This window comes from Oxyura jamaicensis, chromosome 11 (assembly GCF_011077185.1).
Source record: "Oxyura jamaicensis isolate SHBP4307 breed ruddy duck chromosome 11, BPBGC_Ojam_1.0, whole genome shotgun sequence".
In the NCBI taxonomy this organism is placed as follows: domain Eukaryota; kingdom Metazoa; phylum Chordata; class Aves; order Anseriformes; family Anatidae; genus Oxyura; species Oxyura jamaicensis.
In genome coordinates this window covers 10,432,469-10,459,658 of record NC_048903.1, presented here as the reverse complement: position 1 = coordinate 10,459,658, position 27,190 = coordinate 10,432,469, and the positions used below count along the sequence as shown (strand labels likewise).

Here is a 27,190-nt window from a genome sequence, read left to right as displayed (position 1 = left end):
GGTGGTACTGTCCCTCCAAATCAAGCTGTGTCTTCCCATGCCTCATGATTATGGATAAATCTGGAGGACCGCGAAGTCTGTCCAATTCTCTCCTATACAGGTAAAGATTTCCAAGCCTGTAAATTTCTATCAACACAGAACAACTCAGTCCCCAACCTTCTAACAAAAAAAGCAGCAGGATATAACCAATGGTTCCCTCCAAAGATGTAAACAAAAGCTGGGGAGGAGGAAGCATCAGCAAAACAAGCACAGCCCCCAGCTATAGGAAATGAAGTGCTACGTTTTAGCAATGGTTTGTTTTTTTGTTTGTTTGTTTTTTTAACCCCTGTAATAACACCTAACCAGTTGTATGCTTCAGGGCTATGTTTTGTTACTGGGGGCATGTGTACATGTGTCTTTTAAAGACAGTTGTATACAACAGGGAATTGCTAGTGGTAAGGTTTCACACGTACTAGCTAGAAAAAGCAATGCAGGTCCCACAGCTTCAACTACCAGCAAAAAGTACACAGCCAAGGAAAAAAAAATCTTTAGATCTCACACTAAAGGTTCATAACCTACTCAACATACAAGTCTTTGGCAGTGTTTACAGTTTAAGCACCCTCAAGTGATAGTCAGAAACCCACAGTATCTGGATGCATGGAGTTTTATTAAAAATTAAGAGATCAAAAGCAAGAGCAAAGTATGATGATGCCCAGCATCTTACTCAGATAGTATCATTGTCCAGGAACCAGCAAACACTGGTAACCATGATGCCATACCTGAACCATACACCTGTACATACATTACAGTAAAATGTCGTATTTCAGTGAATGTATACAACAACAAAACAAAAAAGCAGAGAATAGAAAAAAAAAAAGTACATTTAAGGGATGTCACAGAGTCATACACAAGCTGGTGCCAAAATTTCAGACAGAAATACACCCCATGTTTTAATGTCAGAGAGCATACCTTCCTTTGATGCTGCCTACGAGCTTTTGTTCTTCTTAGATCAAGGAAAGGTTTAGGTATTCCTGTCTAAATAGAAGGGTTTTTTCAGGAAGTTTTCTTGAGGGAATTCATACAGGGGAGTTTTGTAGGTTTTTTGTTTAAAAAAAATCTTAAATATTTTGTTTCCCTTCTATGAAAATCTTTAAAGAATGCAGAAAAGCATTCTTAAAATTTCGAAAAGAAAGAATAAATGTATTAGCTGATTAGGTTGTATAGTCATTAAAGTGTGATGATATTTTCCACTGAGCAAAGAAATGGAACAATGACATTTTCCTGTTTACATTTCTGTCATAGTAGCAGTTTTCCACTTTTTTTTTTTTTTTAAAAAAAAAAAAGTAAGTTCTGAACATAAGGAGGCAGCTTACATGAATCAGGAACTGGGAAACTGGGTGATCTCTGACGATGGTCGTTTCTCTGCTTAATGCTTACAAGCACTGGAGAAAAGGCAGACTTTGTGGTTTCCTTCAGGTATCTACATTTCAGGACACTGATGCACTTGTTCGTGCTCACGGCACACGTGCAGGTTTCTTCTGCAAAATTAACAGCAGATCTGTGGCTCTTGACTCCAAGGAATGAGCTAGGGAAGCCAGCAGTATTGCGGCTTACAAAAAGTAGGTGCTCACAAAAGCACCAGGCTTGTACGTCTCATTTAAGCAAGGCTGTAAGTTCCAGTAGTGATGGCTGTGAACATTTCTATACACTTCAAGCATCAAATTTTCATTAACCTGGATTTTCAGAAGTTTCTAAAAATAAAACCTTCTCAATGAAATTTCCACTGAGTTACCAAATGTATCGGTGTGCAAAATACCCACAATATAGGTAAGAAATTATGTTAAGTTACACATCTTAAAATAAAGTACAGTGGTAGCTGTTCAGGGTTGTTCCCAGAATATAGCAGTATTTTGAAGCATATATTTCAGCTCTGAGATTTCAATGTATTTCAATTTTAAGAGCCTTACAGTGGTGATAATTTAAGGCATAGTATGATTAAAATGATTTTATTATAGAAATACATTTCTGTAACACAGTTAAATATATACTTGTTTTGAAGGTCCTTCATATCATCACAACCTTGAAATATAATCTTCCTCCCCATTATAATTAAGCTTACTACTTTACAGATACAACTCTATGTACTTTAAATTACCAAAAAAAAAAGACACTAAAGTCTCTAGTCTTTGATGCCAACAACTCTGGCAGCGTGATGACTACAGTACATGGCCTCACAAAGGTGGAACGCGCCTAAAATGTTTACAAATGCTATGTTATTAAAATCTCTTTCAAAGCTTCATTTCCCTTGATGAAATGAATTCCGATCACAAAAGCACTTGGAAAAAAATGAGTTAGCAGTACTTATTTAATGTAACTACAACTCTTACTCATTATGCATTTTGCCACAATCCCTTCTATGCTCTTAAAGACTTTGAATCTTCTGCCTCTGGACACGCAAACCAGAAACCAATTTGCAACTGAAGAAAAAAAAAATCACTCCAATTTAATTCTCCCACATTACATTTTGATGAAGCCAAAGTCCTATTTCTTGTTTTAAGGCACTCCCACGGGGAGTTCTGAGCAAAAGATTCAGGGCAAAATATAGCCCATTTAAAAAAAAAAACATCTTTGACATTTCAATGTAAACTGAACTGTTCACAGCAAAGGCCTGTGTGTCGCTGCAGCCAGGAGGATCTGTGGACAGCAGAGCCCACTTATTCAGATGCCAAAGTCTACCTCAGTTTTACAAATTCAGTTATTAATTTTGGGCGACTTTAATTCCTACAGCAATAAACAGGCATCAGAGCACTCAGATATTTACAGAGGAGCAGCAGCAATAACTTCCTTGTTTTTTGCTATATATAGCATTTTAGTTTGTCACTACCTCACCAGGGACTGAAGCAGAGCTCCTGTAAGGCCATAGGGAACCGTGGCCAACACCAATTCATGGCTGCATCCTATCCATCGCAGAGAGGCCAAACTATCACACCATAACCAGCTGTCATCCTGCACCAGGTCGCTCCTGATTAAGCATGTCACCCTTCTTCCAAGTAAATAATTTGTTTGCTCCTAATTGCACTCTAAAAAAGAAAAAGGCACCAGTTTAAAGAAGCATACAATCCACACAGTGTCAGCTTTGAAACTGGCACTGACCTATTTCAGTTCTTTAAAAAAAAAAAAAAAAAAAAGTAAACCTCTAAAATCCTCTTAAAAAAATATACAGTTGCACCTAGGTAACAAATTTATAAGCAAACTTGTGAAGCAGAGTTTATCACAAAAGAAAGAGTCTGATGCTGACAGTTACCAAGTGTTGAGTGCTTCCTATTGTGGCCAACAGGAGCTGTGAAGCCTCAGTAACCTTCAGGGTACAACCAAAGTGATATAAATCATAAAAGTCCCTGAAAACAGGACAGAAGAGAGGAGGGGAAAAAGAGGGCAAGGAGAAAGCAAACAATTCTTCAACCTTCACAACATCACTATGAACACATGACTACATAAAGAAATATTGCTGCAAATGGGGTTCAAAGAACTCCACTTGTACTGAACGCTGCTGATCTCTTACTACAGTCTTGGCAGATAGGAAACCTGATACTCTGCATACACTATATAGAAACTTTGGTTTTAGTGGATACTTCAAGGGATGTATGGCCATCAAAACATTTTGGAAGGGGGCAAAGGAAACAAGCTACTTCTATAAAGAGGGAGCTATAAAGGATTTTATAACCTTCTAAATATTTTTAATTAAAACTATTACACTTTAGTTAAATTATGATGTCTAAAAAGACAATGTTATTTCTTGTATAGTACTCATAGTCACATCTGGTGCCTGCCCCAGGTTCCAATAGAGCGCTGATTTCAGTAAGACCACTTGAAAAGCAAAGAAACACAAGTTCCCTGAATGCAAAGTGAACAAACGCACAGAAGAAATAACAAGAGGATGGAGATGCCTCCAACCTGCAATGGCACATTCTTGCTCTCCTAGCCCGACATCACATACTGGCCTACTTCTGCCCCACTGGAGTTTCAGGAATAGCAACAAAGACAGAAACCTGTCCCATTTAGTCTTGCATTGTACTCCCTGGGGATTAAAGCACACTGGTTTTGACAGGCAAAGTTGAGAGCACTGCCCACCTAAAATCAAAGTGCACTGTCATATAAACAATGAAGTTACAAAATTTACAGGGCCAAAACAAAAGACTTTATTAGCAAACAAGTAAAGATTCATCATCACTTGTATTGACTTCAGAGAGGGGGGTTGAGGACTCTAACATTGGCACTTCCACAGAATGGCAACAAGCCGCATGAATACCCAAAGGCTCCTCCCGATGAGAATTACAGCAACACCGGTTTTGTCCATCCACTTGGATATGAACATTCACAGGGCTGTCTGAATAAGCAGACTCCCACTTTTTTAAGGGTAACCTACATGGCTCTTCACTCAACGGATGACTTCTACTTAAATTACTGCCTTCTGGGACAGTCCTCCTGGATGCTGACCCACCATGGATCGTTTCTGTAACACTTTCAGACAAAGGATCTCTGAAAGACTTTCCTGAATCCACTTTACTGGGCTGCTTAAGCTCACTGCCAGAGGTCTCAGCACCTAAAGATTTATCAGCGTGTCCAGTCTCAGGCTCTGCGTGTACAGCTGTGCAAGTATTCGGTAAGACATTCGAAGGTGATGGCTCTGTGATTTCAGTCTCTGGCTGCAAGCTGCTACATCCAGCTTCTTGTAGGCCCCTGGCATTGCCATGGGCATCTGCCTGTAAATTAGGTCCCTCGGGCGAAGGTGGGGGACTCCTGGTAGTCCCTTCAGCATGGTTAATGATTCCATCACCCAGTGTAGTCTGTGAAGTGCGGGCAGGTGTCAGGAGTGGGATCTGCCCTCTCACCCGAGGTCTGTGGAAAAGTCTGTTCCAGAGTCGGCCAAGGCGCCGTCGAGATGAGCTTCGTCTTGATGAGTGACGTCTCATCTGTCTCCTCATGGCTGTTCGGATGTTCTGCAGCACAGAGGCCTGTAACAGACAAACTGATTTCACATATACTCAAAAGACTTCTCCTAAGGCTTGTTCACTAATATCTCCCTCTTTCCAGAATTCTCAGGCTTGAACCCCGTGCCTCCATGTTAAATTTATATTTTTAATGAACCATGAACAATGTTCTGCCTCTACCAAAACACTCTTCCTTAAAGAGTGTCCGTAATGAGTTTAATCTTTATTTGTTTGCCTGTTAAGACACTCCACACCTGTTATCAGATCACCACCAAAGAACCAGACTACAGCCACCAAGCCCTCTGTCATCAGCAATAAGCAGAGGATTCTCCAAACTTGAGGACAACAACAAAGAAAGACTAGCTCAAATACTTCTACAACTGAGTAACAAACTACAGGTGCTTTATCGCACTAGGAACTGTATCACTTATTTTTGATGGGGCGAGGAAGATTTTTGAGAACTCAGCAGTGAAATAGCTTAATGTTTTCCCAGTTTTATGTATTTCTAAGTGAAAATTTTCTTATCACTTCAGACAGTTTTACAGTTTCAGCTTGGAAAGCCTTTTCTTCTGCTGACTTTCTGACCTCCTTCTCTGGTTCATTTTCAATATACAGCAAAACAGCATGTCCTTATCTCACTGCTGTTCCCTAGCAAACACGTTTAATGTGTTCAAAACTACCCACAGCACCAAGATATGCAACCATGATTCTTCACCTCAAAGTAAATATGCATTTTTTTAAGAGCACTTCCATATAATTAGCATAGCTTCATTCCTATTCTAAGAAAACACTTCCAGATCAATTCTAACTTATAGTAGTTTGGCTACTGCTAAATTCTTTGGTATTCATATCTCCGTACTTGTGATGCATTGTACACGGGGAAGTCTTCAACTGGGGGGATGAGCCCTTGTGCAATCAGCTGCCCATAGGAAGGTGGAGCTTCTCGCCGCACAAACTCTGCTTCGAGTCGTGTCATCTGTGTCTCAAATGCTCTGGAAATGAAAACACAGAAGGAAAAAAAAAACAGAAGAGCAGTCAGTTTGTCCTGCCACCCCTCACATTAATGCATAGAAACAGTGCAGAGGGCTTCGCAATAGCAGCTAAAAGACAAACCTTTATCTGGGCTCTGTGACAATCTTATCAGGATGATAAAATAAACAAAAGGAATAGGGTTAACACTTCAGGACAGTCCCGGTTTGAAGTCTGTGGCAACTGAAGGCTTTCCATATTGGAAAACATACACTAATAAAAGAGTTAACTTGTTCGCTTACCCCAGTAAAAGAGTTGACTTGTTCAGCAAGGACCCAAAGGTTATTTTTGGAAAATACAACATTTAGCATTGGAACAAGCACACAGAATGGGCACACCTGCAACTGCAGACCTGTGGCTGTCCTGCCAGAACTGAGGTCCAGAGGTTCCCAACATAGCACGGTGGCTTTTTCCAGCTCCTTCATCAGGCACATTTGATCAGGAGAGAACAAAAAGCACACTGTGCTGAAAACACTGATGCTGTCAGCAGCATGGCACAAAGCTGGTGCATGTGATGAGAGACAGGCATCAGAAAGCTCCTTACGACTTTCTCCCGAAGGGCAAAACCACAGTTGCAAAAACATACAAAACACAGGCAGAGGTAGGGGAAGGAAATTTCTCAGAACAGTTTTGTTTTGTTTTAGATTCAGGTACTGCCAGGCTGCACAATAAGTACATATTTCCCATAGATCATAAAAGAGCTGATATTCCCCTACTTCTGAAAATCTTGACTACTCTTCTCTAAGCCTAATGAAGTGACTACTACTTAATTGTCATCAATTTCTCAGATTGATTTCACAGTATTTTCCAAATTCTATGGTTAACAATTGACTTTCTTTGAAAGAAAAAAAAAACACTCAGCTATTAAAGCATCATAAAAACAAAATGCTTACCTGTATTCCCTGGTCCTCAGAGAGTATAATTTAAACGCACAACCCAATGCTATCACCAGCAGCAGGCCACACACCAGACTCCCGATCAGAGCAGCTGTGATGACCTTCCTGGGAACGATCACCAGGCAATTATGTTCATCACTTCCATCCTGGCAGTCTTCTTGGCCATCACAGCGCCAAGTCTCAAAGATGCACAGATTTGTACCACAATGGAAGTTTCCTGGCTGGCAAGAAAAGCAGTTTTTTTCATCTGAGCCATCTGGGCAGTTCTTTTGGTTATTACAGCGGTCAAGTATTGAGTAGCAAAGCCCACTGTTTCCTTCACATGGGTACTCATTCTTCTGGCAAGCTGGACAGTTCTCCTCATCTTTGCCATTTGGACAGTGCCACCAGCCATCACAATGCTGCTTGTCCGTGAAACACTCCTCATCACTTCCACAGGGGTGTTCCCAAGGGAGGCAATAGCCTTTCACCTGATAGGTTGCATTGAACCCGTGGCCAGTGCTCTTGGAGCGGGCATGATACGAGACAGTGAGCTGGCCCTTTGATGACTCCACGCTCACCGAATGCCTGTTGTTGTGATATGAAAATGTTTGCAATAATTTATCACCTCTCTCTCCGATGCCATCATACACCTTTACATAGTCATTGTAGCCTAACTGTAAGTCAAACTGCAACAAAACATGCCGATTATCTTGTGTGTCCACGTACCATGTGCAACGAAGGTCTGATCTGCTGTGATCAGCACGGAATAAGTCCGGGGAAGCAAAAGATCCGTAAAAATTACCCAGCCTTTTGCCACAGGAAAGATCAGGACAATTGTCTTCATCTGAACCGTCACTGCAGTCCTTAATGGAATTACACCTCAGCTCATTCATCAAGCACTTGGTGGAGTGGGCTACGCTGCACTGGAATGTTCCTAAGGGACAGATGCTGGATGGAGGCTCTGTCGGAGGGACAGTGCAGTTCCTCTCATCCGAGTTATCCCCGCACTCATCCATGGAATTACACTTCCAAGTACTGGGAATACACTTTCCGTTTGCACAGTGGAATTCATCTGACTGGCACACAGCCTGACCGATCTTTCCTGTGCGACAGGACAAGGAGAAAAAAAGTCAGTATCAAAACTTTTGGTACCATCTGATGTCACTTTTTAGTGTCTACACCCGTGTGTCACAAATCAGCTAGTCAGGCCAGCAGACTTCAGGAACGCTGTTAAAAGCTAAGTGGAAAAATATTGTTACCATGCTAACAGTCATCAAGATTGGCACACAAATCTTGTCAACAAAATACACTACTGTCTTCAAATTTTACCAAAGAGAGTGTAAGTGAAGCCAACAAAACTTTAAGGTTTTACCTCTAATATAAGAAAGGCGAAATCCCTGAGCCTGTCCTGAGCTTGATGCATCTGAGTGAAAAAATATCCAAACGTGATCCCTTGCAGAGATGAAAGATGGAGGGATGGAAGATCCACACACTTTGTACTCCTCTCTCTTTGAAGATGGGCCGATCATCAACCAGTCTACTGCACATTTCTGAGAGTCTTCCAAATCAAAATTCTTAAAACTGTTAGGAAGAAAAGACAACAAGTACCAAAATGTATCTGGAACAAGCTAAACAGAGGCGGAAAAAAAAAAAAAAAAAAAAAAAAAGACTGCAGCAGTTGAGCTTCTGCACCAAGCAACGCTGACATAAAGAAATCACATTCAAAGATAATGAAACACCTACAACATCTTGAGTACATATAAACATAGCTCTCAAATTCCCCCGGTTTGGAAAAGCACCCATCACAATGGCATAAACAGCATGCCACGTGGCTCCAAAAGCTGGAAGGATGAATCCTCTTTCACTCAGAGCCCTTAAACAAAACTGCTTCCTAAAACACCAATTCAAGTAAAAGCACAAGTCCAAAATACATTATATGGAAAGCAGACTAAATCATTTCAGTTTTTTCTGACCTTAAGATCTGTTAAACAATGGAATGAAATGGGAAACTACCATCTTAGAAAAAGAGCAATAGGGAGCGGTACAAAGAACCCTAAGGGGACAAAGAAGTGAGACAAAAATCAAATTTCCAAGCTGTGGATAAGCAGAGAGAAGACAAGAAGAGATGAGGACATCAAGCAGTGCAAATGGAACAAAGTCTGTAACACTACCATTATTTACAATTATTTTAGACTAAAATATTCCCTTTCTGGGAATGCAAATGCAGAGCGAATGAGCCTACAGCCTTTTAGAGTCAAGCATCCAGCTCTTCTGCTGACCCAAGCTCAATGGCTAATCAATAGCAGCTTACCTAGGGCAACCAGGTGCCCGACTGCAGAACACCAAACACAAACAAATAATGCTCCCTAACCTGTACCTCAGGAACCACACGGGGTATTTCTTCAGTCTGATGGAACAGATTACATTTGCATTCAGTAATCTGCAGTGACAATAGCTTTGCACAGAGAAGCACAGCTCATTATGAAAGGGCACACTGTTCAGGACACTAAGAAATGTATTTTGTTCTTCTTTCACATAACTCAGCTACACACAATTAACTTGGTAGAAGTCTGTGCATACTTGATGGACAGAAAATCAGAAAGACTGAAAAGCTGCTATGAAACAGGGATCTTCTTCCACAAAGGATTTCTCACAAACATAGAAGAGGAATTATTTGAAAAAGATAAACAGAAGATAATTTTCTGTTATCACGGGGTATTTACAAAGGGCTGTAAATGCCTCCCAGATCTTGCTCTTTGATGGTGAAAGGGAAAGAACAGCAAGTGTGTGATCTAGGCAGTTCATTAATTCATTTAAGCACGAGTCCCAGCCTAGACACAGCTGAAGGTTCTACCAAAACATACCAACTTGGAAACTCTGCAGAAAGAAAAGTTATCAGGAACAGAAAGACAAGTAAGAGAGCCCTGAAAGTGTTAAATTAAAAGACGTCCAACAACTTGTCAGACACAAATTTCTCCTTCCTCTTTGCTAACTCTTTTTCTTCCATCACGCTCTATGTACGTTCCCAGCTTGGAAGAAATATTCCCACAGTACCTGATTCTTTGCTATAAGCAATCTCATCAAGCTTTTGAAATCAGCATATTTTGCAAGGAAGTTTTCGGTGACTCCAGTCAGAATAAAAAGATTGAAGCATTCAACCATGTAAAGGTAAACTAAAGAACACCTCTGTGCCAGGCGTTCTGCAAAAACTTCTTAACGACCAAGTATACAAACTGGCACCACAGCATGAAAAGGAATTATACAAAGCAGCTGTGAAACTACTGCTTCCCACTTCAAGTCTTTTGCAAGAGATTTCAGACAGCATTAATGAGCTACCACAGTGGTTTCACTTTATTTAACTTATTTTGGTATCAAAAAGGGTTTCTATTATTCACTTGGAGAATATTTGTAGGGTTTTCTTGTCAAAAAGACTTTTTTGGCAAGTATTAGAAATATCTATCCTCCCAACAGAATATGTAACTAAAGGGAACAGTCAGTCACTAAATCAAGTAATGGAAACTCACAACTGGGTGGGTGGGGGAATAACCAGAAAAACTCATGCTTGTGCAAGACAAATAAGATCATTTACGTCTTTTGATCTTCTATAGAGATTTCAAATGTACCAGGAACAACCTTACAGAGCTAAACAATTTGTTCTCCTACCCTGCCCAGCTACCAGCACTCCCGCCAGGTCTCACGGCTCATTCATTTTCACCACTCTACTCAAAAGAGCTACTTCTGCTTTTTGCAGGTAAGTATCCATCAAACCCAGAGGAGAATTTGCCTATATAAGAAGTTGTCTGCATCTTACATTAAAATGTGGGCCTTTTTCCCAAGGATTAACACTTCTAAGATTCACAATAAGGAAGAAAAAAGTCAGCTACACTGGCATGCCTTGTTTGCAATCTCTTTTGCAAATGAGCAATATATCCTGAGAGCTTGTATTTGTAAATAATTAACACTACATCTGTTTGCACCTTGAGAACATCACATTGTACACTGCTAATAGAGGAGAAGGACAGTTTATGATGAAGGGTGAGGAATAGGTGAAGATGAAGAATAAACTTTAGTTCCATTTTCTAAAGTAAAAGCACAAGCATACAGAGGATAATTCATTTTCCTGAGCATCAACTGTGGGTCTGAGATTCAGAACAGAATCCCAGATTTCTCCACTCAGAAATCCAAGCTTTAGCCACAAAACCATCTGAGTACATGGCTGATGAGGCAGAATATACTTGCAGGAAGGTAACACCTTTAACAGCCTTCCTGAAAACACCAACACAGAGCAATGCACAGTTACTGAAACAATTGCCTTGGTATTCAAAAAACTGTTGATATAAATTATTCACAAGAATGACCTCTTTTCTAAAAGTAATAAGCACCTTAACCACACAATGGTGCCTGAAAGTTTGAAACACCATTCATAAACACAATTTCTCTGAAATAAAAGTGTTCTAATTTTGATGTAAAGTTTTATATACAATAGATGCCATGGCAGTTGTAAAATTTCCGAGGGCAAAAGCAAAGTCAAAACAATTGTTCTACTTCACACAGACTATAATCAGACTTATTTGAACAAATTATTCTTTGATTAAGGCATTGTCACTCTATAACAATCTTCCACCAGCATCCTTTTAAGTTATATTGTTGTCAGCAGAAGCCAATTTTGCCCCATCTAAATTGACGGTGATTTCACACAAGTCCAAAAACATAATATGTTTGACTGAGCCATCAACCAACCTCCCAAGAAAAAACACTCCTTTATGACAAAATATGAAACAGCATGTATACAAATGAGTGCATGTGGAAATATAGCAAATTGGTTTTCATTTTATAACCCATTTGCAACAAGGTTTTGTGTCAGAAGTTTCTCCCATATTAGTATGACATTAAATAGCTCACTGATTTATTTTACCTAAGAGTTCTGAATCATGCATTCAACCTCTCCTACTCCACTTCTTTCATCATCTGTAATTAGATCTAGAGCTGCTGTTAGTCTTCTGAAGAATAATTTAATTCTGCTACCCACAAAATAGAGCACAGGAACATTTACTTATTCAGTTGAACTTTCTCAAACTGTAACGCAATTTTTTCTGCCAAAAGGATCAGCCCAGCAGTTGAATGATTGATGGTGTAGAATAGAAATAAGGGAGAAAATCTCTTCTGCACCTAATTCCTTTAAAAATATTAATTGTATACAGAAGTACAAGAATAGTCCATTAAACATTGGGATTATTCAAACCCTGAGTATCAGAACAACTCAGTGTGAACTGACAAATAGCACAATCTGCTGTTACAGAGTGGCAGAAATAGGTAAAATCATCTCATTTTTCTTTCAGTGGTATGTTACTGAAAAAAAGTTACCTCCCACACTGAGCAGGACTCCGGGAACTTACAATGAATTACAGGACTGGTTGCATATCAAATCCGGCCTACAAATTTACTCAAACGAAGCAACAGTAGCCCACAATTATATTTTCCTATTAACTGTCAAGTATTTGTACATTTCTGGAAGGAATTCCACTAAACCAACTTACAATAAATAGTCATTTATGCCCTGTAAGAAAAAAAAAAAAAAAAAAAAAAAAAAACAACACCACCTGCAAAAACTAATGCTAAACAGAGCTAAGCTCTTTTTGCCATCTGCACTGAAAGGAGCAATAGCAGCTAGAGAAAGAAAAGTACTTCTATAAATAATACAAGGAATTCCCTACAACTCTTAGTAATTTAAGAATGAGCAACTACAGATTAAAGCTGGGGAAAAAAGTACTCTTAACTGTAAAAAGGCACGCATGGGATGACCAGAAATATGAACAAAAAACTGTAAACTGCTGAAGGCTCAGCAGATGTAAAATCTGAATGAAAGTAGGAACAAAAGAGAGTCCGATTTGGCCCTCTAAACTCATTAAAAAATTGGAGAATAAATATTATGGGTAGATCAGTAGAGCACAGTCCCAAAATAAAACAGACTGGCCAATTAAGCAAGAAAAGTTACTTCTATTTGCCAGCCTCTCACAGCAAGTGCAGACTGTGAACAACTGATGACTTAATTGGCTCATTAAAAACTTCTGCTTAACCACTGAAGCACAAGGCCCTGGAAGTCAGGCAATCTCTATTCTGCTCCCCACTCCCAAGCACCAATCATGTAACCTCGGGCAGGAGACACAGGCTGTTTTTCTTCAAAAAGCTGAGCCCATGCAACTTAAATACATGGCTGTCATGACTTTTTCCCATTAATGTCTAATTCTGAAACACTGTGAGTTCAGTAAGTAAAATACAAAGCAGTCCCTTGAATTCATCGTATAAATATAGAGCATCAAGCCTTTACAAGTACAGGCCTTGGTTTTACTCAGAATCTGAAGCTCAGATGGTATTTTTTCCAAAGCCAATGATGCAAATCACTGAATTGAAAGCAGCAAAGGTGATCTCCCCCCTCAATTACTAAGAAACAGCTTGAGTGGGTCACTAAGTAGATCACTTCTCATTACTCTTATCCTGAATTCTGAACACGGAGAACATTTTACTCTCAGTCCCATAAATTTCTATAATAAAAAGTAATTCATTTATACTGTGCCCACATCTGTGTTAACTGCAAGAATCGGATGCTAAACAAAAATAATCTTTTTCTCAGATGTAAAGAAACATACACATATAAAGCCTGTAAAGGATGGTCCAGAAAGGCAGTTACTGCATATAACATCTTTGTCTCATCTTACACGATTTTATGTAGCCCCCTGTGAAAATAAGACGTAGAACTAGAGAAAATTAGATAAAATTGAGTAGTTTCAAAAACAGTAACTAGTAGACTACTGATCCGAATACTAAGTGGCACAACATGATTCTAGAAAATAGTAGCTACACGCTAATTCTCTGATCTCTACAGCATGATTCTATCAAACACACACACTTGGAAAAAAGTAGGAAAACGAGCAGAATTAACAGAGATAAAAACAAGAGAAAACATGCTGCCTGTTCCTGTGAAGACTCTCCCAAGGATTCAAAAAAAAAAAAAAAGTAAACTATAAAGCAAAACAGTAAGCATGGAAATGTGAGGATATGAAGAAAATCAATACAAACATGGAAAGCAGGTATTAGCAAAGCTTCTAAATGACACATGTCCACAGATGACAGCATCTTACATCCACATCTAGATCTGGGTACTGGTCTATTAAAAGCTGCTGAATAACAGGTTTATAAAAAAATGACCACTGACTGCAAATGTTTTAGAAATCACAACTACTTTCAGCTGCAATTTTATCTCTTAGTGACTCCTGCTGTATCCCAAATATGCTGCTTATATAACATTGCTGTCTTACCGTCAATGAGAATTCAAGATCAAGGGAAATGCGTTCAGTATAACATAACACAAAGGCGGTAGCTTGCTTTTTTTTTTTTTTTGCTTTTTTATTTTTAAACAACCTGTCAAAATCCAGATCTTATCACAAGAAATGTGTTTGATTTTCCTAGGAAAATTAGAAAAGCTACTATTTTATGCTCCTATCAGCACACTGCTAGGACAAGAAGCATAGCATTCGCCAAGAGGAAAAAAATGTTTGCATTTGAACCCTGTTTCCCAGTTTGCCTATATCATGCTAGCCTAGGGAAGTCAGCTCCTGCTTTTACGTCCTTCGCATTACGAGGGCTACATCCTTCTAAAGAAATCCTCAGATGCTGTAACGTTTTGCATTTCATATACTGGAGTGAGTCATTCCAAGTACATTTATAGTCGGAAACGTAGCACTACAACACGTCTGCTACCCACAAGGCAAACTACTCCCTAGGATGTAAACACATAGCTCCCATTGTTTTCGTTTGCATATGAGGGCAGGATATGGTTGTGTATCCACTGACAGAAAACAAACCCATTAAAAAGAAATCTTTCAAAACTATATTGCTGCTGCACACATTCAAACTGTGTATGCTTTATTACCAGTTTCCTCATCTTGCTTCCCTTCAATTTTTTAGCCTCTATCACATCCACACTTGCAGAAGAGAACCCTAACTGGGAGCTATGAGACGTTTTCATAGCATAGACTGCAGTACTATTCTCCAGAGCCAAGTCCTGTGTCTCATTTGTATGCTTCCTCAGAGCTTCCAACAATCTCTGCTTTGAAACAAATTCCCCAAGTCCAATACAATTTAATGGGGTTTAAAAGCGTGTTTCTATTTATGGATCTCAAATGCTGGCAGGTATCTACTTCCTTACTTTTGATGAGTAGTTCCTATTTTGAACTACGGATGGTGGAGCCCTCCTATTATTCCATCTGTGGCAGATTTGTTTTTAATTGCTGAGCATCTGCAGTTGAAGAGGTTTGCAGTCCTTTTAAGCAGCTGAGCAAAGAATGAGCAGATGGTGTCAAATACAACAGTACTAAAAAAAAAAAATCAAACAAAAAACCTTTCCTAGTTTTTTTTTTTTTTAATAAGCCATTCTTGGTTTGGGAAGGATACTACAATTAGCCCAATGAAACTAAACAAATTCACACTATGCTTATATTATAGCCTAAAATTCTTAACGAACCATTTGTAATACATTCTAGTCTTTTCTGAACAGCATTTTTATAGAAAGGGCTGAAATTGTGCCACAAATGCTAACTATTATTTAATTCTGTTGGAAATAAATATTAAGCAAAAAAGCATGTGTCTTTTGGTTAACAAGCAACAATAAGTAATGATTATCTTCATCTGACAATTAAATACAGCGGCATTTCAAGACATTACAGAAAAAGCCATTTTTTGCTCTAAGAATCTTAAATATCCCACTGAACTAAGAATTTTAATACCACACCCTGCTGAGGCTGCTCCAGACTTCATAGCCTTCACCTACTCCTATTTATAGGCAATGAAGAGAAAGGTGACTACTTAATGTGAGTAAACATATCACTGTTTCCCACCTCCTCATCTATCAGAGGTGGATGAAATCTCACACAAGTATTGTGCAGATAAATAAATTAGAAGACTACAAAGAAGATTTGCATATATAATAATGGATGTCAGGAAAAACTTACAGAAACAAGATAGTGGAACATTTCTAAAATGCAGGTGGGCAACCTGCAACCATGCTCCAGTGCGATCAAGTACAGCTTCCATCCTTCAAGCATTCGGTAGCTCTGATAAACACCCTGATATTGGTATATCAGATAAGAACTCACACTGTCTCATTTCAACAAAGCAATCTGTTATCCATACGGAATATCACAAAACATACCTGATCGTTATCATGTCTCCTCGATCTCCTTGAATGTACCAGCTGCAGTTTACACCTGGAGGATAGTTTAGTGGCCAAGAAGGACTATAGATGACTCCCCGTCTCTCTGTGTGCTGTTCAAGTTCTCCACTGCAAGCAGCTGTTAATAAGGGGGAAAAATATTATTAATGCTTCACCTAATCAACAATTCCCATTAGCTACAAGAGCTTTCATCAATTTCTGGGGATTGCAGACAAATGAGAGTCAATAGTTTCATCCTTTTACTACTTTCTTCCCTGCCCCAGTTTTTAATTAAGACACCCACTTGAAGCACAGGTAAGCATAACCTGCATTTCAACGCAGGACCAATCAATAACCTTGTATGAATCTACCAAAGGCTACAATCAATATTACTGCATGGATCTGCCAAGAGGATGTAACACAGAAATCCCTCTAACCAGCTTCCAAAAATTTGGGTATGACACCCACTGACTGGAGAAGATCCACAGTTGGTGTAAATACCTAGAAGCTTCTTTTGCTACAGCCTGTTCCTGGCCGCATCATTCATTCTCCTAACAGATAGACACAAAGACTTTGTAATGGTTAAAAAAATCCCCAGCAAAGGAAGAAAAAGTGTAAACTCGACTCTGACGTCAAATGTTTTCATTGAGAATTCCTCAGTACTCTGAATTCTTTCTGAACTCCCACAGATAGCAGAAGTTTTCCAGACAGGGAAAGTAGCAAACAGGGCTAAATAAAGCTCTATATTTTCAAAGTCCTTTCAGATCTTCCTATGGAAAAGAGCAGACCAATTAAAGCTACATCAAATACTAATAGTTTGTAATTAAGCAATTCAAAAATGAAAGTGAAATGTTCCAAGGACAAGAGGGAAAGCTCTTCTGCTGGGAAGATGTACTCTCAGTAGACTACAAGCGGGGAAATTCTGTGTAATGCAATAGCTATTTTGAACCTTCTCCAAATATATTTTTAAAACTATCTTTAAATCAAATGACTATCTAGAGCATGACTTGTGGATTGCAGCATAATATTCCAATTTTTGACAAGTTCCATTTCTCACAGATTAAAAAGGTGCCAATGAAGAAAAGGATGCCTACGCCTGAAGTTCCCTCACGCATACACACATTGTGTTTGAGGGCACACAACACAGAGAATACACCACACCACAAATCACAGACTTGCAGCATTGGTAAAAAATCAGCCACAAACACATCATTTTTGATCCACAGCCAGGACCAGGATCAGCTGCCCTGGAGGGACGGGGTGAAGCTGTGCTGGCAGAGCCGCTCGGCTGCAGTGGAGGCAGGTGCAGGGCTGCCTGCAGAGCGCCCGGCTGGGGATGGGGCCAGGGCCTGGCTGCAGCATCCCCCCCCGGTAAAGCCGTGCCTGACACTATTCTGTTTGTTCACAGTAAGCACTTTTGAAGTGAGAGCCACAGGAATATAAAAAGCATGAGGTGAGTCATCTACCTGAGGCAAAACATATAAAAAGCCATTATTTTCACCCTCCAAGCAGGGCATTGCACTGAAACGTATGTACATAATTCCTCCTAGTTTCAAAGACCACAGAAACTTACAGAATACATAAACAGAAGTAAACAGCTATTTTACAAATATTTTTCTGTAAGGCAGTTACAAAAAATACAAGAAAATCTTTGTTAGCACATTGCTAAAACCAGAGAGGCTCCACACTAGACACTGACAAAACACAAAGATGCAATTACAGAATTATAAAAGCAAATCTAAGATCCACAGGATTTTTCAGCTACCATTCTTGATCTGTTTCATTACACACACCACATCAGCCTACTCAGGCCCTTAAATGTGCTCCTCCACACACTTGTCACTGCATAAACACATCACAGCAGCACGCGAGGACCTAGAGCTAGCAACCACATAAAGGGGCTGGAAGACTGCATTTCAGAACTGCCAGCTTACCAGAACTTCTCAATGGGAAGGAGACGGTATGCACAAAGCCAACAGAACAAACACATCACACAGCACTGTATCAGAGGCTTCCAGTACAGCTTTGCAAATATTTCTGTTCCCCTTGTACCAACCACTGCTGTGGATTAATAGCCTGTGCTGACAGTGTATGCATCAGAGCAGAGAACAAAACCAAGAGCTACACAAAGCTCATTTTAGCTTCTATCTGAGGAGGTGCCATCGACACACTGGTGACTCCACACGAGCACCTTTACTCACATTCATCACTGCAGTTCAGCAGTCTCTATTTCCTAAATACTTGCTCCTCAGCTCTAGAAGGCATTTACAAAGACAAATCTGACACATCCCAGATTTTCTTAAGGAATGTCATGAGCAGCTTTTTCTTTTGCAGCAAAGTACAGTTCCCTAATTCCTAGGCGGTGGATCTGATCCAACATGACAGTTTCTCAGTGCAAAACACTTTTTCTTACTAACACTGCACATCCGCTACAAACATGGGACACAAAAAGAAGAACAGATAAAACAGAAAGATTTTCTATTTTAACAGCAGCATTGTAGCTGTGAAAATCTGCGACCACGAGCATGGCGAGGGCTGCACTCACACCATACACCACTTTGGGTGGTTCATCTCACATCACTCAATATTTTCTCATAGTTTTACTGTTCCAATACACAAGCATTTCAGAATCCCACTACCCAAAATTAAAAGGACAACTGCTTTACTCTCACAAAGACTCCTCATTTGCATGGACCACTAACCTTAATTCATACTGCCAAAGCATTTATTTTAAGGATGTGTGTGTAGTCCACTGAACCTACTGCAACAAACTGAGGAGGGGACACACACAGTGAACTCCTACTCTGTCTACCCAAACCTCACTTCATTTGCCATATGCCTTTGATGCCTCTCATTTCCCATCAATGCTCATCGCTATGGCATTTGCAATAGGTCAATAGATCTCCTTCCTAACGAGTCGTCTCTGCCTCTTTCCTCCTTGTGCACAGACTGCTGTGTGGTAGACCAGGTGAAGCATTCGCACGCTGCTTTAGAGCAGCTGTTCTTTCACCAACATAAATGACAAGTTTATTTTGAAAGAAAAACCTACACTAAGCGAAGCCTTCGGTGCAGGCAAGAAAACAGAAAAACCACAAGGGCACATTTTCATACTGCTGGGGCTTCAATGTCAATGCAGGAGCCTCAATTCCCTTCTCAGCTCCTGGCCATGAAGCACAGAGAACCACATACCTGCATGAACTATTGTGTTAGTACACTGGGCTTCAGCATGACAGTGGGATACCTTAAGCGAACTGAACAAAAAGTCTTTTCAAACTGTCAAAACATCTAAAGGAAAGGGAAGTCTCTAAATAGAAAGGCACTCTCCTGGATTCAGAAGGTCTTATCAGTGACAATGCACACCAAGAACAGTGACAACTTTTTTGCAACAAATGTTTCTGCCTTTATGCACAAACCTAGAAACAAAGTGAAAACCCCGTTTACTGAAAGCCCAAAACAGCTCACGTTTTCCACGGTCTGGAGTACTGAAAAAGCATAACGTAAGAAAATACCTATCCCTGGACACACAAACCAATTCACCAAAATTCTACTGAGATGTTTTTTTAAAATATATGTATTCTGAAGACAAACAATAATGAATCTTTTATAGATTAAAAAAAAAACAAACAGACAACAAAAAAAAAAACTTTCAATGCCAGAAGAGGTTTGAGTTCAGAGTTTCCATCAAGCAGACATAAATCTTAATGAGGCTCTTTCTGTAATGATTAAATGGATTTCTTATACTGTAAAGAGCAGTAAATTCCCCCTGCTAGTTAAATATGCCACTAACTCTTGCTACTAAAAACTTCCAAGAAAGTTTCCATAACATTACATGAATAACATCGTTCTTATTTTTTGCAGAAGTAACTATAACAGAACAGACGTTGAACTCCACCAGAGGACAGCACAGTTTGTGCTGGGGTTACTAAGCTGAGCAGGAATAAATTTTCAGATGACCTTAGCAGAAAATAAATCCTGCCGTTTTGCACCCTTCTGTGATGGCCCAGGGTCTGCCCCAGTCACAGATGACACAGCCCAACCATCTGCTCCAGGATAAGGGATGGTTTGCACCTGCCACAAGGATCTTTCTCTGAAAAATTAACATTTGGCAACGAACGCCTCCTTAGTAGCTGCCTCAAGGCTGGCAGAAAGCTCTCTCCCTAAGTTCTCTGAGTGCTCCCTCAAGGAGTGCTTGCACACGTTGCTTAACACAGCTCCCTTACACGTGTGGACAGAAAGGCCTGAAGACTCCCCTTCGTTTCTTCCAGTCTCACAGCCAGCTGCTGCTGCCCCCGAGCCCAGAACCAGCGAAGGCACAGCCTGAGGGTTCAACTCACTGACAAAACCCGAGCTGGCGCTCCGCTGGTCCTACAGGCTCAACTGGCTCACCTTGAGCTCGGGGAAGGGGACGCAGTGGGAGGGCTGCTCCCTTCCAGCAGCAGCAGCAGCTTTAATGGCCTGAAGTAGTAGTACAATGCAGCTCAGATGGTGGCTCGGCCGTGCCCTGCAGAACTCATTACTGCTGCTATTACTAGCTTTCTGAAGAGAAACGCCGCTATGCCTTACTGTAGAGATCAAATCTGTAATAGCTGCTTTGTCAGGGCACGCTTAGGACAGCGAATATCCCTCCCCACTTTTATCAGGGCTCCTGAGGAACACCTCCTGCAAGAGGGTTCCCGACAGGGTTATCTGCCTTATAGCTGCACCAGCCTAACCCGCTATCCTCCACCGCACAGGTAGGAGAAGCTGGACATGAATCAGACGTGTTGACCTTTTATGATCACTTTTCACCGTGCTCCAGTTACACTGCCAGGAGACAGAGTAACTCAAAGCTGTATCAGGACAAGAAAACATGAAGGCTACAGTACTCTAAGGTTTTCCTATACTTAAAAGAATAAAAGTGAAATGTTACAACTCTGTTTCTAGCGAAAGAACAGCATTAGAAAGCAGAAGTGCCCACTGCACGAAGTGTTACGCATTTCAGGCTGAGGCAGTATCACCAGCCTAGGTCAGCCACTGTATAATTACTGAAGTTACACTTCATAAACCCATATACCACACAGCCAAGAGATGACAAGCTCCATCCAAAGCAAAGAACAATTCAGGCAGAACAGACTGGGACGTAGGTCACATTCTGGACTTTTTCCAAGGAAGGAATGGAAATACAGTGTTGCAAAGAACAAATGTCCTATGTGGTGCATCAAGCTCCCCCCAAGCTAAGCCTAAGGAAGTCACCTACTCACAAAATTACTACCCTTTCCACATTTACATCTTCTCTCAAACCCCCATGTTGACTGGCATGCTCCAATTCCCACATTAATCAAACCACTGCCTTACAATTGTTTTTGGTTTTCCATTTCCTTTCCTCCTATTTCCCATATTTGGTTATTCTGTTTTAATTTAAGTCATGACCTCTTTGGGCATAAAATGTGTCTAACAACGTGACTATGGATTGACAGGCACAAGTGGGCCCTTATCACTAAGAGGACCCTGATTATAACGCTCCAGTAATGTCAGTAAGCTACAGTACTGCTATGGAGAAGAAAATTACACTCAGTGCCATGATTCTGGTTGAATTTCCACTCTGAGATTCATGAGATATTTTTAACATTCTGGTTTTAGCTCCTCCAGGAATGGGCCACCATCCCCAGCTTGGTATTCCTAGGTACATTTCCTAAACACAGATTTTTCCCCAAGCAAATCAGCACGTACTGTGACCTTAGCCTCAAGCTTAAGAGTTTTTTTTCCTAGCACTGTGACACCGATGGGAGTCCAATAACCAGTCCAGCAAGACTTCAAAGTTCTAAGCTTCCTAAAATGTCACTGTTACTCTCTCTCAAACAAAGGTCAAACTGTTTTGTTTAAAGACCTCTTCACATGGCAAAGAAACAGTAACAACTTCAAAAGAACAATAAACACAAATAAGAAAAGTATGTCTTACCTAATGAGGTAACAGCACTCTCTATCTTCCCAGTCAAGAAGAGATTCACTGTGTAAAGAAAGAAAAATAATGTTTATACAGTTTCCAGTGGCACAGGGTGGCAGTTAGTAGTCAACCATTTCTAAGTGTTTGCTGCAGCGTTAATACAAATATATTGCAGTCTTCCAACAAGAACTTAGCTTATCTACACTGAAAATTCACATAAATCAACTCCTATCCTTCACTGTGGCTATAAAAAGGCAACACACAATGTTAGTTTAGTATCTGTCAACAGAAACAACTGCCATTCCTCTCTCTTGTCTTCCATGGGATTGTTGTTTTTTTAATCGGGGAAGACAGAAGAACAATTACACTAAAACATTCATAATCACAGCTAGTCACTTTACCTGCTTAAGTGCTGGAAAATAATTAACGAGCTTGTTACCTTTAAATACGTCGCCTCTGAATAAAGCAAAGTTTGTTCCTCTTAGGTAAATGTCACCTTGAAAATAAGCTGCAAAAGCTAATATGATTAACTTGACTAATCAACAGCAATGAAGTTTTCAAAAAGGTCCACTGGCAAAATCAAAATAGGATAAGGTGGTGCTTACAATGCACATCCCACTTACAAATTAGTCTCTAAATACTCTTCTTGGATGTCTCCTCTCACAATATATGTATCATTAGAGTGATCTGATAAGAGGGGCTATTGCCAGAAAGTTTTGTTCAGTGTTAAGATGTACTTCCATAGAGTTTCCCCATAGATTCTTCAAGGCACTTCTCTAATGATTACAGTGCACTTCACTAACTGCTCTCATCTCAGCAGCATTCCGTAATCTACACAGACAGCTTATTAATAACATGACAAATGTTAAAGCAAATTAGAAAGGTTTAAAAGGTTACCGAAACTTAATTCCCAACATCCCAGCCAGGCACACCCTTTGGCTTTATTTTGCATGTGTTAAGTCCTAAATCCTTCTATAGCTGATCTGTCAGCAAACATTTAGAAAGAAAAATCATTAAAAAATGAACAATAGGAGAAAATAGGAACAGAAACTGGCCCTGTTTCCAACAGTCACTGGGAAGCTACTGGCAATTAATACTATTTATGTACCAGAGCAGCATGCCTGAATACAGGCCCCCATTGTCTTAGACACTGCCCAAACATCACAAGACAACGGCCCTTGCTCCGACCACCTTCTGGTAGGACTTAAACCAGCGCGGGAGAAAGCCAGTACCTAGCACTCAAGGGCTGGAAGTGGAAATGCTAAAACCAACCCTCAGCTTGCCACTGCAAGTAGCCCAGGCACGGCTTTCACTCGTGGACTCACTCTGTTAGCGAATTCCAGCAGCTGAGATGCCTACAGCACCTGTTCCAGGGCTTACACCTGGATGTCCACAATTCTTCCTTTCCAAAGCCAGAGCTCCAAGAGCCCCACGCAGGCAGGGACCTCACAGGCATACAAACTGCTGCACACCTCAGTCAAGGCCAGGCCCTACAGAGCAGAGAACAACTGCTCCCAGCGCTGCCCTTCACAGAGGAATGGCATTACTGACAAGGGGGCATCACCACAAACACAAGGGGAGCTCCTTCTGAATGGCTGCAGGATGGAGTTTTTTAGCAGCGCACAAGGGAAGGACAGCAGCTGAATAACAGCATACGTACGCTGTGGCTTGAGAAGAACCACGCTCGAGCTGCAGATTTGTGCTAATAAGCATTAACACTATGTTCAAAGGACCTTAATAGCACTGATTTTATTACATAATTAATGCACAGCAACATTTGTTACACGATAATGACAACGTGCTATGTAATTATCTCCTTTGTTTCGCAGCGCCAGCTCGCTCCAGCAGGTCAGCGAGCGCACCTAGGAGCGATCCCCGGCCCTGTCCCAGGTTCCTGCTCCGCTTCCCAAGTCAGCTCCGCGGCAGAGCAGCGAGTCCACACGTGACAGACGTGGGATCGCAGCACTAACGGCAACACATGGTTTCCTCACGCGGTATGAAAGCACCGCTACTCCTGTAACCATAGTAATTTAGTCATAAAGGCTGAGAATAAATTAACCAGTGGTTAAGTCGCTAATTTGATTTTATGAAAATTAAAATATTTTGCTCCAAATAAAGTAGAGGAATATACTCTGCAAAACTGTTAACAGCCAGGACTGAAGGGACTGTTTGAGAGGCATGGGTCTGTTAGTGGCACCCTGCAGCCTTTCCACGTTTCCTACTGAACCTCCCCAAGGTAACAGAACACAAGCTCCCAAGCAGAGGCTCCCTCACGAGCCTGACCAAGGCCGCCCATGCCCTTTAAATGGAAATAAGCAGCATGAAGACAAGGGCCTGACAGAGCGGAACCAGATGACTCAGAGCCACGGTACTTTCTTCTGAGCACCGTTAAACAAGCAGCCCTAGCTTACCACCAGCAAGACAGAGTTATAGGCAGCACTGCGCACCGGGCCTGGCACACAACCAAAAAAATACACCCCCCAGAAATGTTCTTTCACCTATGCAAATATAAAACATCTACTGGCTGTCACTGCAAGTTTCCTTTCATTTTCAAGTTCCTTTACACTAAGAAGCCAGCAGTCAAGAATAGTTCTTCAGAATAAAGGTCTTTCACATCAGGTACTTTCCCCAACATCTGCTTTCCTCACTCTCGGTCTCTCTCATGACCATATACTCAAACCGCACGAGCGCCATAACCAGCATCTTCTGAAGCTCTCAGAGGCCCAAAAGAAGCCATTCCGTGCGGGTTTTCTCACCTCTTGTCAAATTAAAATCCCATCCAAACAAAACCAGTGAGAGACCAGGGGTATGCCAGAAAGTTTTCTAGGTGCTCTTTTTCATAACAGTCGGGTAAAATTATGGGAAAGCCAGAAAAGAACAGAAGCACTTCAGTTGGCTTGAACTCCACGTGGGAAACTGACTGTGCCGTTCATTTGGATTGCTAAGTAATTGTCAGGGTGAAATTTTCAGCTGGGAAAGCAGTTATTTGTACGGGAGAGAAATTTGCATCTTGACGCCTCTGAACCAAATGACAGCTACCTGTCTTTTCCCACAAGCAGGAGAGACATTGACTTTGATGTTTTGATCACTTCCCTGTTAGGTAACTTTCTATGCCCTCCAGAATTTCTCAAGAATGAGAAATGAAATGGCCTTACGGAAGAACAGTTGCAACAAACCCAGTTCCAGTCTCTGGAGCAGCGGTGTACAGCTGAGGTCACACATAGCAATGGTCAGTGGCAGCGCGTTTATACAGACACCAAACAGCACAAAAAGCCTCCGGGAGAACAAAAAGTAAAAGTAAAGCGGGGCTGGAGAAGCAAGAAGGCAGGAACTGAAAGTAAAAAAAAAAAAAAAGTAAAAAAGTAAAGACGACTGGAAGGGACAGACAAGCAGGAAGTAAAGCACAACATAGTTAAAGCGGCAGCATTATATTCTTAGGGTTGGCTGAAGCAGAATACCTGACAAGCTTCCCACCTCTCACGTTTCTCAACTTCCACTACTGTCAGTTGTGCAAGGAATAGGAATAAAGCATTCCAGCTGAAAAGAAGAGCCAGACAGTGAAATTCTAGAAGTCATAGAAAGCAGAAATCTAGCAAACTTTCAACTGCACGTTACCCGCAGCTAAGTACAAGAAGTGCTCTCTCACTTAAACTCTGGAATTCATATGATCCTCAATAATCATATATTATTCATTTTTAGAACAATTGTGCTATTCCTGTTAAATAACAAAAGCTTTAACAAAGGTCCAACCAGGCCACGAGGAAAAAAAAAAAAAAAAAAAAAAACACCTAAGAAATTCTGAGAAATGACTGAAACTTTTATCTTTCCCTTAACTTTGAATAAACAGTACAGCAGGCACTACCCTCATGCTGCACACACTTCTGACATCCTTTTAAGCCTCTGCGGAAAAGTAACAGCAGCTACAGCCCCTGTTCAAACTTAGTAGTTCAGATAGCTTTTTAGGTTGTACTTCCGTTTGTCAAAATAGACATATTTGAAGTAACCAGAGCAGCTTTTAACTTTCTACCTTTTCCAAGGCAAGCACTGATGTCAAAAAGAACTTGTACAAGACCAGAGTGAGCAGCCCAGCCACGGGCACCCGTTTCTGACGGTTTACGTAAGGGACACCACCTATGCTGGGGATTATTAAAAATGAACTTTAATCCGCTTCCTTAGCGAACAGCAGCGGGTTTTGCACATCTTTCTCCCGCGAGCCGTGGCAGTTTGTCAGTCCCTGCTGCCAGCAGAGCTGAAGGCAGCCCCGACCCCGCTGCGCTGTGCGCGGTGCTTCAGCTTCAGCAGAACCTGGGGCAGGAGCGGAGCGGTCCAACAGCTCCCGCTTTGTGCCCGGCCCTGGTGCCTCCGGGCGGCCTCTCGTCGGCTCGTTCAACGCTTCCAGCCCGATGAACGAAACCCCTGGGAGCCGGCTGGGGCTGCCAGCCCGGCAGCCGTCTCACCGCGCCGCCGCCGCTCGCCACCTGCTCGGCGGGGAGCGCTGGCTCCGAGCGGCCGGGGGGGCAGGAGGGGAGCGGAACGCGGCAGGGGACGAGGGAAATAACGCCTTTCCGCCCTGCTCCGCGGGAAGGAGCCGCTGCCCGTCCCCGAGTTCCAGCCTGCAGGAGGCACCGGCGGAGCCTAAACTTTTTGGGTTTATTTTGGAAGCGCCGTGCGGGGCTACCTCACGGGCTCCGCGGCCGAGGGCACAGGGCAGGCTCCCTCCGGCGGGAGGGAGCCGAGTCCCCGTGGGGAGCGGGAACGGGGACACGGGGGGGGACACCCAGACACGACCCCTGTGCTCCCCACACCCCGGGGCCCGCAGGTGTCGGCGCCCCCATCGCGCCGCCGCCGGCCCTGCCCCGCCGCTCACTCCCTCTCACTCACCGAGGCAGATGGCGGTGAGCGGCACCAGCGCGCCCTGCCGGAGCTCCGCGGCCGCTGCCTTCTCCATGGCGGGTCGCCGCCTGCCTGCCTGCCCTTCAGCGCGGCGGGGAGCGGGGAGGGGGGAACCGCGGCAGCTCCGCTCCCTCCTCTCCTCTACGCCGAGCCGCCGGCGGGGCCGGCCCGCCGCGCCGCCCGGGGAGCCGGCAGTGGGGCGGGCGCCTCCCGCCGCAGCCCCATGGCCGCGGCCGGCGCTGCGGGGCAGGTGGAGGAGGACGGACCGCAGCGGCAGCGCCGCCGCCCC

At 42.0% G+C, this 27,190-nt stretch overlaps 1 protein-coding gene across 4 annotated transcripts in view; it reads right to left on the bottom strand.

Moving 5' to 3' along the window:
* Window positions 1-627: 627 nt before the first annotated feature.
* The window catches only part of LRP3 (LDL receptor related protein 3), a 27,003-nt gene continuing 440 nt past the window's right edge, over window positions 628-27,190 (bottom strand). Inside the window, exons 1-8 of one of the 4 annotated variants that reach the window (XM_035337157.1) lie at window positions 26,890-27,012; window positions 25,467-25,545; window positions 22,024-22,071; window positions 16,086-16,224; window positions 8,250-8,458; window positions 6,893-7,979; window positions 5,830-5,962; window positions 628-4,994 (exon numbers count right to left, since the gene is read on the bottom strand). In XM_035337157.1, the coding sequence (XP_035193048.1) occupies window positions 4,182-4,994; window positions 5,830-5,962; window positions 6,893-7,979; window positions 8,250-8,458; window positions 16,086-16,099 (2,256 nt within the window). In that variant the 5' untranslated portion in view covers window positions 16,100-16,224; window positions 22,024-22,071; window positions 25,467-25,545; window positions 26,890-27,012 and the 3' untranslated portion in view covers window positions 628-4,181. Of the gene's footprint in view, window positions 4,995-5,829; window positions 5,963-6,892; window positions 7,980-8,249; window positions 8,459-16,085; window positions 16,225-16,553; window positions 16,680-22,023; window positions 22,072-25,466; window positions 25,546-26,889 lie in introns of those variants that run through there. The other 3 variants (XM_035337159.1, XM_035337156.1, XM_035337160.1) reach the window with 3 other exon arrangements.